The following is a 13,308-nucleotide window of genomic DNA, read 5'->3' as shown; positions in this document are numbered from 1 at the left end:
CAATACAAAATATGAAAAATTCCATAGGACAAATGACCTGGTTTCTTCAACAAGTAAATGGTAAAAAGAAAAACAAATTGGGGAACAGTTTCAAGTTAAAAGAGACTTAAGTGATACATTAACTCAATACATGGGCTTTATTTGAATCCCAGTTTGAACAAACCAGTTGTGAAAAGATAAGAGATTTATGAGACAATGGAGGAAATTTTGAAAACAGACTGGATGTGAGGTGGTATTAAGGAATTATTATTAATCTTTTAGGCTTAATTAAATAAAATACTGATTTAATGAGGTTGAAATGTAATATATGTATTTATACTTGCTGAAGTTGAGCAATAGATACATGGGGGTTCATTATACCATTTTCTCTATGTATGTTTGAAATTTCCATAACCACAAATTGATATTAAATTTGGTAAATAGAAATGTTTAAAACTAGTTCTCCTTAAATAAGTTAGGGGATTTACCAGCCTAACTAGTCTAGCCACTTTACCTTTGCTAGTTTTAAAGCTCCTTAAAGGTACAGCACAACCATACACATTGAGACTCCTTTACCAGGCCTGAAATTTGAGTAGGTTTCATACTAGGGTTAAAATAAGTCTCTACTTTCTGTGGGCTGAATGTGTCCCCCAAACTCATGTTGAAACCCTAATCCACACTGTGACAGTCTTAGGAGGGGGGACCTTTGGGAGGTGACTAGGTCTTGAAGGCAGAGCCCTCCTGAATGGGATCAGTGCCCTTAGAGATAGGAGGCCCCGGAGGGCTCTCTCAGCCCTGCCACCAGGTGAGCGCCCGGGAGACGGTGGCAGGTCTGTGAACCAGGGAGCCAGCCCTCACCAGACACTCTATCTGCCAGATTTTTTAAATCCTTGGAAATCTTGGATTTCCAGCCTCTAACTGTGCCAAATAACTGTTTATTGTTAATAAGCCACCCCGTCTGTGGCATTTTGTTATAGCATTGCAGACAAACTAAGACACTCCTGCAGTCTAGATACTTTCTTCAAGCAACTGACCTGAGTTTTCAGTGTCGAATGGAACTTATTTCAGCTCATTTTGAATAACTGAGTGCTGGCATAGGTCTGTCGGGTTTTTGTACCTGACCAGGAGGTCAGATAGCATGAAATCACCACAAATCATCAGGACTATTTAAGAAATCAGGAAATAAACCTAAAATCCTTTAGACAGAACATCGAGTTCTATTTCTTTACATACAATCTTTTCCAATTCCTGTACAGAAATGGGAAGTATGAAGCAGTTTGAGACATCTTTTCACGTCTCAAGCCTTAAAAGGGATGGGTGTTCCCTGGGGTGAACCCCGCAGGCGCTGAGACCCGTTCTGGGCAGCGAGCAGGCTGAGCTTACTCTATCAGTATCTCTGCTTTTCAGGATGACTCCAGCAAGCAAACCACCTGTCTGAAGATGGGGATCTCTCAAGGAGGGGACTTTGCAGCCTTCCTCCTGCAAGGCAAGATTGACCTAAGGCTGTTAAGAAGGTTCAGATTTGCACCAGGATTGCATGTAGTCATCTTGTCTCATTAGTCTGCTCCTATATGTAACAATTTCTTGGTCTTTCTTGTTGTTTGTTACCTTGACACTTATGAGAAGCAGGCTGATAGTTTGTACAATGTCCCTCAATTTTAGTTGGTCTGTTTTTCTCATGATTCAACTGGGGTTAAGGATTTTGGGGGACAATACCACAGAGGTGAAGTGATCTTGTCACTGCATCATATCAGGAGGGATGTGATAACAACATAACTCACTACTGCTGTGGGTAACCTTGATCTCTTAGTTAATGTGGTGTCTGCTAGGTTCCTCCACTGTTCAGCTATGTTTTTCCCTTTCCATACTCTGTTAGAAGTAAGTCACTAAGTCCAGAACACACTGAGGGGGAGAGGACTTAAGCACCACTTCCTGGAGGTGGGAGGGTTAAAGAATTTTTGGAAAACTGTTGAAACCACCATAGTAATTGGTAGACATTTGGGGGAGGTATTTTAAGACTATGCAAATATCCTGTTTCTCCTTAAAGTTTTGCCTACTAATTTTAGCATTCAACATTGAATCTTATGTGCTGCAATTATTACTGTGATGATAGACCATATTTTACTCAAATGATTATTAGCTTGATTTTTAAATTCTAAAGTATTTAGACATATGGCATACGGGCCTCTATTTACACTCTTGCCCCAGGCCCCTCCAGCGTTGAGTGTTTGAGGAAGATCTATGTTTGGTAATTCTTTATGCATCAAAGGACACTTATATGGTCTGTACTAGTATCCTGGGGCTGATGTAACAAAGCATCACAGACTGAGTGGCTTTTAACAAAGATAGTTATTTCCTCACAGTACTGGAGGCCGATCTCTGCAATCAAAGTGTCCAGATGACAACTCTCTTAAGGGAACATTTAGTCAGAATCCCCTACCGTGGGAAAGCAACCTTTCCTAGGTTGGCAGGTATCTGGTGTAGAAGCTAAGCATGTTTCTATGACAATGGTACTGTCCCATAACCACCCCCTGGGCTGCCACCTCCTCCAACGGTGGGTTCCCTTGAGAACCCTCTCACAGCAGCTCTCCAGATTCTGAGACTTTCTCAGCCATGCCGCTCCCGGTTATTGGTTCTTCATCTGCCACCTTCCTCCCCAGACAGGAAGAGCTGTAAGACAAACTGTCAGTGGAATTTACCACTTGGAACCTAGAAAACTTGGGGACCAGGCAAGGCAGAGAGTTTGGTTGGAAGCTGGTACATCAGTGCGGTGAGCATGAGAGAAGCTTTAGATGGGGAGGCTTGCGGGGAGGTGCCAGGCGGCTCTCCACAGGAGTAAGGGCGTGAATATTCCTGGCAGAACTCGGCTCCTTCAGCTGGCCAAAGCTGCTGTTCCGAGGGTGCGGTCTCCGTGCCAGCGGTTCTGAGAAGACAGGCCATTTCTCAGAGGACACTGGTCGCCTGCTTGCAGTTGCTCAATGGTCCCTTGGTTTCCCAATGCAGGAGCTGGGGAAATCTGGCTGGATGTGTATAAATTGCCCAAGGAGTCTTGGCTCAAGGAGGTGGAGCACCCCCAAACGGGTACAAATCCAAAGAAAAAAGTCGGACAGGCGCACCCGGTAAGAAACAGCTCAGTTTTTAGCTGATACATTTCTCCCCCGCCTTGACCCACATCTAACCTAAGTCCTCTTTGGACTTTGAAGACAAATGAGGCCTTCTGGAGGCTGTGGAGAGGACAACGGGCCCAAGGGCCCTTGTCTCCCAAACTGAGTTGCTTTGGTTAAGCTATTAAAAAGCGGACGTGTCTTCAGTAGTGGGAGTTTCAGCATCTCTCGGAGCGGCCGCTCCACCAAGACCACCCCCAGGCATTTCTCTGGGAATCCTGACTCCTGCCTAGTAGGTAATCTTTTTTCCCTCCTTTGCTGAAATAATCCTTCCATGCATGCATTCCACCAAATTTCCCAGATTATGGTATAAACAGGTTGTTCTCAATATACAGGAATACATATATTCTTTGTATTATTCTTAGAAGGTAGGAACTCTACCATTTCAGTTTAATTATATAAGGTCCCTGGGCCTTGTGCTGTGTCTTTAAAATATAGTTCCTCAGCAGATATTATTTTAAGACTTAATTTGCTCATCTGCCCAATGTACAGGTGTTGTTTCTTAACCAATAACAATATTAATTGAGCATATATTTAAAACATACTGTATCATGTTTTACATAATTAGGTGCTAAAGGGTTAGCAAAATTATTAAGATAGGAGACAAGGATTGAGTCTCACAATCATTGCTGAGCTTTGAGAAGATGTCTTTTTCCCCAGTTTTCATGTCTTCATTGTGGGGTGTAGGCCCTGTATCTCTGGGAGAGTTTGCAGGCCAGAGATCTGCCTCCTCTAAACTCACAGAATTTATTCTTTGTACCTCTTTTCTGACACTTCCTGCATACTGCCTTTATTTTTTATTTTCCTTTTATGCATGGAAGTCCTTTTTTCTCAACTAGGTGACACATTTTTGGATTGTCAAAATGTACCTTTTACTTTTCATCAGCCAACCCCTTGGTATCATACTTAGTGCCTGGCAGATACATTTTTTGAGGAATTTATTTATTATCCAACTGGCAAAAGCACCTTGGAATGAGAGAGGTTTCTCACCATAATTCACTCAGTTCCTATACCCTGAGTTGTAAGCAACTAATGTCAGCTGCAATGGTAATTCTTGTGCTGTGAGTCAGAAATAAATTGTCAGCATCATCCATATATTTTTCCAATCGGAAACATTCACTTCAGCTTAGGTTTTTGTAACGGTCTCCTAACTGATGTCCTTACCTCTGCTCATTCATATTTCTACTTGTATCGCTAACTATTCCATTTCCCCCACTACCTTTGAAGGTGCTGAATAGGGACCATGTGTTAAAATCCTGCGAGCCCGAGGACCCCATAGCCACTGGCCCTCTGTGCCCACTGAATGAGCTCACTCCCCACAACAGCAGCCAGAGGACTCAAGTGGGGAAGGGGAATATATATGAAGCCTGTTGTGAATTAATTTCTCGTTTTTTCTCCTCAGAACACTCTTGATCTCACGGTTTCAGAAAATTTAGAAATGGTAAGAAACTTTAAAGAAAATCTTCAGAGAAACTAAAGTTGCAGGTTAGAGATTTTTATTTTGACTTGAAATTCACCTCAAGTATCAAATATACTAGTAAAGTATATAGAAAAAGCACACTATTTTCATATTCTCTGTGACTTAATCTTATGTTTCATGTCCACTGAAGATCTTGAGGATAAATGACCCACTCATTTGTCCAGAGGTGGGTTTCCCTGAAGGTGAAGGAGGTTAAGTCTCAGGGCCCCTCCTTTGTGTGGCCCCTTCCAACACCCTGGGGGGCTCCTAGCAATGTGTTCACGTGGTCACATCTTTTTGTAAAATTGGCAAAAGTAGCATTTTAACCACAATCACTCAAGACGACCATCTCTTTTCACTTCAACATTCTCTCTGTCACAATTACCCCCACATTGGGTGATTTTAGGGTGACCATGGGCATTATATGTTCAAAATTTTGTGTTTTCTTACACAGAAATATATGCTCTAAGCTCCATGAAACTCAGTTTACCCTTGCCAAGATAACAGCCTAATCCATCATGCAGTTTCTTCGGGGGGGGGGTCCCGCCTTTGTGCTGGGAGACTTTAGAGAATGGGGTGGCTTCCTGGAGCTTCCTGGCCCTCCCTCTGAGGTGGAGGGCACAGCTGTGCTTTCTAGAAGCTTAGCTCAGAGGACTCAGGCCTATCAGGAGAGTGGTGGCAAACTTCCAGATGAAGTATCTCTAGAGACCTTTTGCCATTTTTAAATTACATAATGTTCCAAATTAAATAATACGTATACACATCACCCTGGGAAAACCAGGTAATTCAGATAGAGCAGCCCTCTCCCAAGGTGATCCCTTTATTAATTCGGTGTGTGTTTTCTAGACCTTTAGTATATATTTATATTCTTGCACCAGTTTATTTTGAGAAATATAGTTTTGTTTTATGGGAAATTTTTTCTGTATAAGTTGTATCATCCGATATATATTTTCTTACAAACTAGCATATTTTTACTCATCAACTTTTTGGCAAGGTTTTTCAGTGTTGAAAAAAACCTGCTTTGTTCTTTTGCTGTCTTGTGTTCCCTTCCATATAATGGAGATACCGTAGCTTATTTGGCTGTTAGCCCACTGATGATAGTGAGGGTGTTCCCGGTTTGCGGCTTTTACATAATGCAATGAAAATCTTTGTGAATTCTTCTTTGTATACCCAAGTGCTTCTGAAGGGTATGTGTGTTTTTAGTTTTAATACAGATACTGCTAATTGTTCTCTAAAAATGTACATCTAATCAATATTTCTCCATAGTCTCTCTGACCTTGATATTATCAATGAATTTTTTTTTTTGCAAATTAATGGGACAAAATGGCATCCCATGTTAATTTTCCTTAATCTCTTTATATTTTTATTGGCTATTGAGGTTTTCTCTCCTGTGAGTCGCCTATATGTATCCTTTGCCCATTATATATTTTCTTCTAATCTGTTGTTTCCCTTTTTACTTTGTGCTTTTTTTATAAAAAGAAGTTTTAGATTTGTAGATAGTCAAAATTTTCAATCTTTTCTTTATAGATGTTGCTCTCTTAAGTGCACTCTTAAGGCTTTCCTATCTCAAGGTGATAAATTCTGTGTTTTCTTCTAATACTTTTGTAGTTTTGTTTTTGACACCTCACTTGTTAATTCATATGGGAATTTCTTTTTTGAATGGAGCAAAGAAGGGATCAACTTTTACCTGTTTTTTTTCAAATAGCCAATTGCCACACAAATATTTTTGAGGAATGTATATTTTTTCATTTGTTTTGAAATGTGATCCTTGTCGTTCCTATATATATATATTTCTATAATATTTATCCTGTTCATTAAAATACTTGTCTGCCTACAGCAGAATTTTGAATGTTGGAGCAAAACTGCCAGAGTTCAGTGAGTGTATTTGATACCATCTCCTTAGTTCTTGGTATTGGTAATACCGTGTCTTCTCTCTCTTTTTTCTTAATCATCTTGGCTAGAGGTTTGTCAATTTTACTAACCTTCTCAAATCCTGCTATGCCACCTGCTAGCTGGGTGATCATACTGTATATTTTCTGTTCTATTTTCCATACTTTAGTTGTTGTTCAACCTTTAGGGAGAGCTTATCAACTCTTGTCTCCCAACTCTTTCATTGAGTTTTTCATTTTTGCCATCATATTTTCATTTTTGAGAGCCCATTTTTGTTTCCGATTGTCCCCTTCCCATTTATTTATTTATTTTATATTACTATATTATTTACTATAGTTCCCTGAAAACATTGTTGATAATTTTTTGATGTTTCTTTTCCCTGTATGGTCTGTTTCCCCAAGTTGCTTTCTCCTTTCTGTTTGTTTTGTTCTCTTTCTTTCGGAGGAGCTGCGTTCTTCACTTGTCTGGTGGTCCTTAGCTCTCCCCTCATCTCTAAGGGCAGAGGTCACCGAGGAGCTGACAGGAAGCTCGGGGGGCGTGTCTGAGGCTTGTTGATGGTTTCACTGTAGGGTGCCCTCACTGGGCTGTTTTACTGGGAAGCACTCATATCGGGGTGTTGGATTACAGATTTTCCCTGCTGTCCAAAAGTAGAGTGCTCTTATGAAAACTTTTGTAAGACATCATGGCACAAAGCAAAGAAACAGTTACCATGAATTTACATGGAAAATTTTTTTAGCATACCCAGATCCAAAAAAATAACCTTTCTTAGGCTCTTCTGATACCACAAGACACCTCTTGCTAAGAAAGGCACAAAATAAACCAAGTTAAAGCCCTGATGCTCACAAAGCTCAAGGCTATGGCGCCTTGATGCTGAGCATAGTTCCCGGGAAAGGAGCTGGCAGGGCAGCTCTCACTGCTCGGAGTCATCCGCTGCCCCCACGGTGGTTCACTGCTGAATAAATGCTGAATGCTCTCTTCACCTTTCACCTTTTTTCATAAAAATGAAAATCCTGTTTCTTTTGGTTTATGAAAGCAGTTACTAATGTAGGCCTTTTATAAAAGCAAAGTGGCAGAATGCCAACTCTCAAAGCGAAGGGTAGTTGTATTTCCTTTGTAGCTGATCAGTTCTTCCCAGGGACGGCTCAGGTGATCGCCTGCCTGACTCATAGAGCCCGGCGGAGAAGAGGGCCTGGGGACGGGGGATGATCCTTTTGTCATCAGCAAAATCTGTTTTGATACCATCTCCTTAGTTCTTGGTATTGGTAATACCGTGTCTTCTCTCTTTTTTTTCTTAATCATCTTGACTAGAGGTTTGTCAATTTTACTGACCTTCTCAAAGAACCCGCTTTTAGTTCCATTTCTTTGTCTCTATTGTTTTGTGTTTTCTATCTCACTAATTTCCAGTTCGATTTTTATTGTTTCCTTTCTGCTGATTACTTTGGATTAAATGTTTTCCTTTTCTTCTAGTTTCTTGAGGTAGAAGCTTAGTTCATTGACTAAGTTCTTCTTTTCTGATATAGGCATTTAATTCTATAAATTTACATCTAAGCACTGCCTTAGTTGCATTCTTTATATTTTGATATGTTATTTTCAAAAATACTTCAAAATACTTTCTAATTTGCTATTTTCTTTCTTTTCTGACCAATAGATTGTTTAGAAGCATGATGTTTAGTATCCAAATACTGAAGACATTCCAGACATCTTTCTCTTTTTTTTTTTGGTTTCTACTTTAATTCCATTATGACCACAGAACATACTTCATGTAATTTAAGAACTTTTTAATCTAGTGAGACATGTTTCATGCTTCATATATTTCGAAGCTCTTGTTATTAGGTGCATAAACATTTGGAATGTTATGGTCCCTTGATTAACTGAACATCTTATAATTTTTCAGTGATCCTTTGATTCCTCGTAATATTCTTTGTTCTGAAATCTATTATGTCAGGTATAATATAGCCATCTTGGTTTTTTTTAAATTAGTTTTACAAGATATATCTTTTTCTATATTTTTACTCTTAATATATTGGTGTCATTATATTTAAAGTGAGTCTCTTTTTGACAGCATATAGTTGTGTCGTGCCTTTCTATACACTCTGACAATCTCTACCTTTTAATTGGGGTGTTTAAGCCATTTTTATTTAATATGATTATTGATATGTTTTAGTTTAATTTACCAGTTTGCTATTTACTATTTGTCCCATCTGTTTTTTCTTTTTTCTCTGCGTTTTTTTGGAATGAGTGTTTCTAATGATTCTATTTTTATCTCCTTTGGTTGGTTTATTAACTGTTGCTTTTCCCTATTATAGGACGTAGACATTTGTTTTAGAGGAGACGTTAAATTGAGTCTTCCAGTTCACATAGTGAAGATCAAACCACCTAAACCAGTTACAGGTCAGTATAATTTAACTAATACTCTCTTTCCTTTTACCATTGATTTCTCAGTGTTTGTCTTCTTTGCCTTTCTCCACATTTCCCATCTTTTCTATTTATTAGCAGCAATATCTAAATTATAAGTATAGTTCTAAGAGGAAACTTTTTTTAAGTCATAAACTATGCATGAAAGAGCAAGCCACATAAAGCTTATGAATGGTCCACAATGTATAAAGACCTCCTACAAATTATTAAGAAAAAGATAAATAATTCAGTATAAAACAGACAAGATTACTCAGATGGTCAATAAACATATGAAAGGTACTCAACATCATTAGTTATCAGGAAATGCAAATTAAAACCATAATGAGATACCACTCCACACCCACCACAATGGCTAAAATTAAGAGACTGACTATATTATGTTAGGATATGGGATAATCAGGCCTCCCTTACACAGCAATTAGCAATGAAAATTGGTGCAACTGCTTTGGAAAACTGTTTGGCATTATCTAGTAATGCTGAAGATAATTTGTATCCTGTTACCCAGCATTTACACTCCTAGGTAGGGTTACCAACCTACTAATTTGCCTGGGACTGAGGGGTTCCTAGGATGTGGGGTTTTCAGTGTTAAACCAGGAAATTCCTAAGCAAATTGGGATGAATTGATTACTCTACTTCTAAGTATATACCTGATAGTTTTGCAAAGTAAATGTGTACCAGGTGACATGTACAGGAAGGGTAACAGTGATGTGATTTTTAATAGCCCCAAACATGAAACCAAAATGTTCTTCAAAAATAGAAAGATTAAACTGTACTATATTCATTCAATGAAATACTATACAGCCACGAAAAGCAAGAAGCTACAGTTATACATAGCAAAATGGATAAATCTCACAAAAAATATTAAACAAAAGGAGGTAGACAGGGTTAACACTGTATAATCCCATTTGTGTACAGTTCAAAGTCAGGCAAAACAAAGCTATAGCGTTTAGGAGCCCATTTAGATAGCAAAAGTAAAATTAATAAAGGTTACTTAAAAGCCAAGAGAGTGGTTATGCTCTTCCCAGGGGGCTGTGACTGGAGTGGGCCCTTGAGAAGTTTCTGGGGAGTGAGTGATATTTTATTTCTTGACTTGAGTAGGTGTTTGCTTGATAATAATTTGCTAAGAAACACATTTGTCTGCTCTTTTCTGAATGTGTTATATTTCACAATAAGAAAAAAGTTTCATTAATGAAAATAAGCAACAAACAAGGTCTGTGGTACTGACATAAAGTGATCTCCAAGATACTTTGTTAAGTGAAAACGAAGGGGTCTAGTGCATAATAACAGTTCTCAAACCCTAGCTAGATCAGACCCACCTGGAGGACTTGGTACCTGGATTGCTGGGCCTACCCACAGTTTCTCTTTCAGTAGGTCTGGAGTGGGGTCTGAGAGTCTGCATTTCTAACACGTTCCCAGGTGACAGGGTCTCCTAGAAAGTTATGTAAGAAACCAGTAACAGTTGTTGTCCCTGGGGAAGGAGACCTGGGGTGCGGGGGGACCTCCTGGGCAACTTGAGGGACCAGGGCCCTTCCAAAGAGTGCGGTTCTGAAAGCTGGGCTGTAAGCCCAGAAAATAAATCACTCAGTCTTACTGTGGACTTGGGAATGGAGGAAAGAAAGAGAAATGGAAGGTTACTGGGAAGGGAAGTAATAAGAAAAGTGATTGGCAGAGACAGGAGATTGTTAAAGAAGGTGGTTGGATAAACGTAAACATAGAGACAGCTGGCTGTGTGGGTCCTCAGCAGCTGCTAAACAGGGACAGCGCCTGGCAGGTGGGAGACCGCGATAGTGATTTAGGTGTCCAGTGACAGAGTGAGTGTTTCCTTTGGAGGCTTTGTCATCCAGAAACAGGAAACGACGGAGGGAGGGAGATGGAGCCTAGACAGCAGCTGCTCTTTGCCTGTGCCTCCCATGGGTGGGAGGGAGTGAAGCCGGGGGGAAGACCCAACCCCTGGGCTCACAGATGGGTGACAGGACAGGAAGGGGTTTCTGAGGAGGAGGGATTCTGTGGGACCCTGGGAAGCATGGTGGAGGGAGGAGAAAATCAGGAAGGGGGAGATCAGACGGTCTGACCAATTCTGGAATATTTTCAACCTAGGAAGCACATTCAAAAGCCCCTTGGAAGCTGTTGCAAAGCTAGAGGGCTGCTCTGGGCTGGGCTCGGGGCAGAATCACTTCATCAAGGACAGTCAGTGGGAACAGCAAAGGGCCATCTTCAGCGCCTCCTATGCGAAGTACCTGGACGGGGAGTGTGAGGAGCAGCCGCTCAGGTGAGCCGACAGGAGGCCCGGCCCAAACGCCCTGCTGCCAGGGAGCCTCGGTGCCCCCAGGGCTTCTCCTCGCTGGCACAGGCAGCAGCCAACCCATAGAGCTGAAGCCATCCGGATCAACCCTTTCTAAAAGTTCTGTCTCGTTTGGGAGATTTTTCCGAGAACTTCAGCAGATCTTTTGAAAAGTTGTATGGAGATTGTTTAAATATAGTTAGAGCAAAAGCTGATAATATGGATTTGAAAGAAGGAATAGATACCTGTAGAGGTGAGAAGAAGAGCTGATTTTACAATATTATGTAGCATAGCATCTCTCAAAAATTATTTTTGTTTCCTGATCATTTAAACCACACAGAGGATCCTGAAGGTGGAAATAAAAGTCACCACTCTTAACATTTTCATTCAGTCTTTCTAAATGTAATGTGTATTTATTAAAATACATTATTTTCTAATCTCAGCCATCAGGTAGACCTTATTAACCCCACGTTGCAGTTGTCAAATCCAAGGCCAAGTCTTTGAAGTGTCTGGTGGAGCTGGTTTAGGAACTAGTTCTCACTAGCTGCTGCGGATCTCAGGAATGTTCCTGCCTCACACGGGAAGTGAAACCTCTCATCTTGCTGTCAAGGGGAGAGTTTTCCCAGCTCAGAACACAAAGTCCTAGGGCCAAGCCCCAGGAGCCACTACCTGAGATCCACACCAGCCCCTGGCACATTACTGCTGTGCTGCCTGGCAAGGTGTTTAGATTTTGCAGGCCAGCTGTTAAACTGCTGGTAACTGTCCACAGTTGGAGTATTTATACCACAAAAAGCTACAAACCCTATCAATCAGGAAACTGGGGCTTTAAAAAAAGAAGAAAGTCAGTTTATCAGCGTATGGTTGTATTGGTCCCAGGATAAGAAAGCGTTTATGCACAGGTCTGGTCATTAAGAGATCTTCCCCGACAGAGATGGCTCTGCCAGGGTCAGGCGCTACCCAGGGGCTGGGAGTGACTCCCACAGCTTCCCCCATCCTGCCCCCACTGGCGTCCAGCCTCTGCACCCGCCAGGACCAGCACACAGAATGTAGTTTGCCTCATGGCCCTGCACCCCTGGGAAGGTCCATCCTGCCTACCCATCTCTGGTCTTAGTGCCATGACTGCCAGCCTCTCTCCTTGCCGAGGAGTTGCCCATGGCTCTGACTAGTGTCCCTTTCTTCCCCAGTACGGCCACGTTCCACTTCCTCCTTCCCAGCTGCATGACTACAATGCCAGCAGAAGCCCAGAGCCCCTCGGGTAAGTGAGCACGAAGCAGGCCGTCGTCCTGGACGAGGGGCCACCTTGGGTGAAGGTCTCAGCGAGCCCTCCTAGAGAGGTTCTGCCCAGCAAACCCTCATGGTGGGAGGGAATAGGGGACACAGTAGGCTGCCAGCAGCAGCTTGACAGTATCCGGTTGAACCTGTGGCCCCCAAGCCAATTCCCTGGAAATGGAGCTGGCACTGCCTTCAGGGAGTGACCTGCCACCGAGGAGGGTGGGAACACATGTCCCACGGCTGCTTCTGGACATGAATTCATTTTGTAGAAAGTGTCCCTAGATGTGAAGCAGCCAAAGGGCAGTTGTGAGCACCCTCCCACCCAGGAAGGCAACGTGGCCCTGGCACAGCCCAGGGCTGCCCAGCCCTCCCCCCAGGAAGCTTGCCACGGCTTGGCGCTGCCCAATTTCAAACCATCCTCGTCTTGGGCAAACACTTTGGCACAAACCAAAGGCCACCCAGACTCCTCCTGTGACTTGCCTTTCCCTCTGCTTCCCCAGGGGCAGCCCGGGTCCTTGGCGTGCACTGGACTGGAAGCCACAGCTTCTTTCTCTATCCACTTAACCGGGCTCTAAAGGGTAAAGCCAGCACATTACTGCCACAGTGGGGCTGCCTGCGTGCACCAGGCTCACAGAACATGTCCCTCTCCAGCTTAGCTGGGAGCAGGACTTCAGGGGATCAGAGTTGTGCAGGCAGGAATGGGGGGCTGTGTGGCTGTGGTGTGACCCCAAAGCCCCATCTCTGAACTGTCATGTTTCTTAAAGACGACAGGTCAGTAGGGACAAAGCCCAGTCAGGCCCACAGGGCTCCTCGGGCAGCTGAGACCAAGGGGGTGTGGGCCTGTCATC

At 42.3% G+C, this 13,308-nt stretch overlaps 1 protein-coding gene across 8 annotated transcripts in view; it reads left to right on the top strand.

The window, feature by feature from the left end:
* Positions 1-13,308, top strand: part of WDR93 (WD repeat domain 93) — a 33,898-nt gene that overhangs the window by 8,831 nt on the left and 11,759 nt on the right. For all 8 annotated transcript variants that reach the window (XR_012127040.1, XR_012127041.1, XR_012127039.1 and 5 more), the window contains 7 exons: positions 1,387-1,465; positions 2,983-3,098; positions 4,546-4,584; positions 8,799-8,883; positions 11,005-11,176; positions 12,373-12,443; positions 12,961-13,038. Coding sequence is in view for 5 of the 8 variants with exons in the window: in XM_017651361.3 (XP_017506850.3) it covers positions 1,387-1,465; positions 2,983-3,098; positions 4,546-4,584; positions 8,799-8,883; positions 11,005-11,176; positions 12,373-12,443; positions 12,961-13,038 (640 nt within the window). In the remaining 3 variants the exon portion in view is untranslated. The remainder of the gene's footprint in view (positions 1-1,386; positions 1,466-2,982; positions 3,099-4,545; positions 4,585-8,798; positions 8,884-11,004; positions 11,177-12,372; positions 12,444-12,960; positions 13,039-13,308) is intronic.

This window comes from Manis javanica, chromosome 18 (genome assembly GCF_040802235.1).
Source record: "Manis javanica isolate MJ-LG chromosome 18, MJ_LKY, whole genome shotgun sequence".
Lineage (NCBI taxonomy): Eukaryota > Metazoa > Chordata > Mammalia > Pholidota > Manidae > Manis > Manis javanica.
Note: the sequence above shows the minus strand (reverse complement) of the source record. Positions and strands in the feature narration are given on the sequence as shown.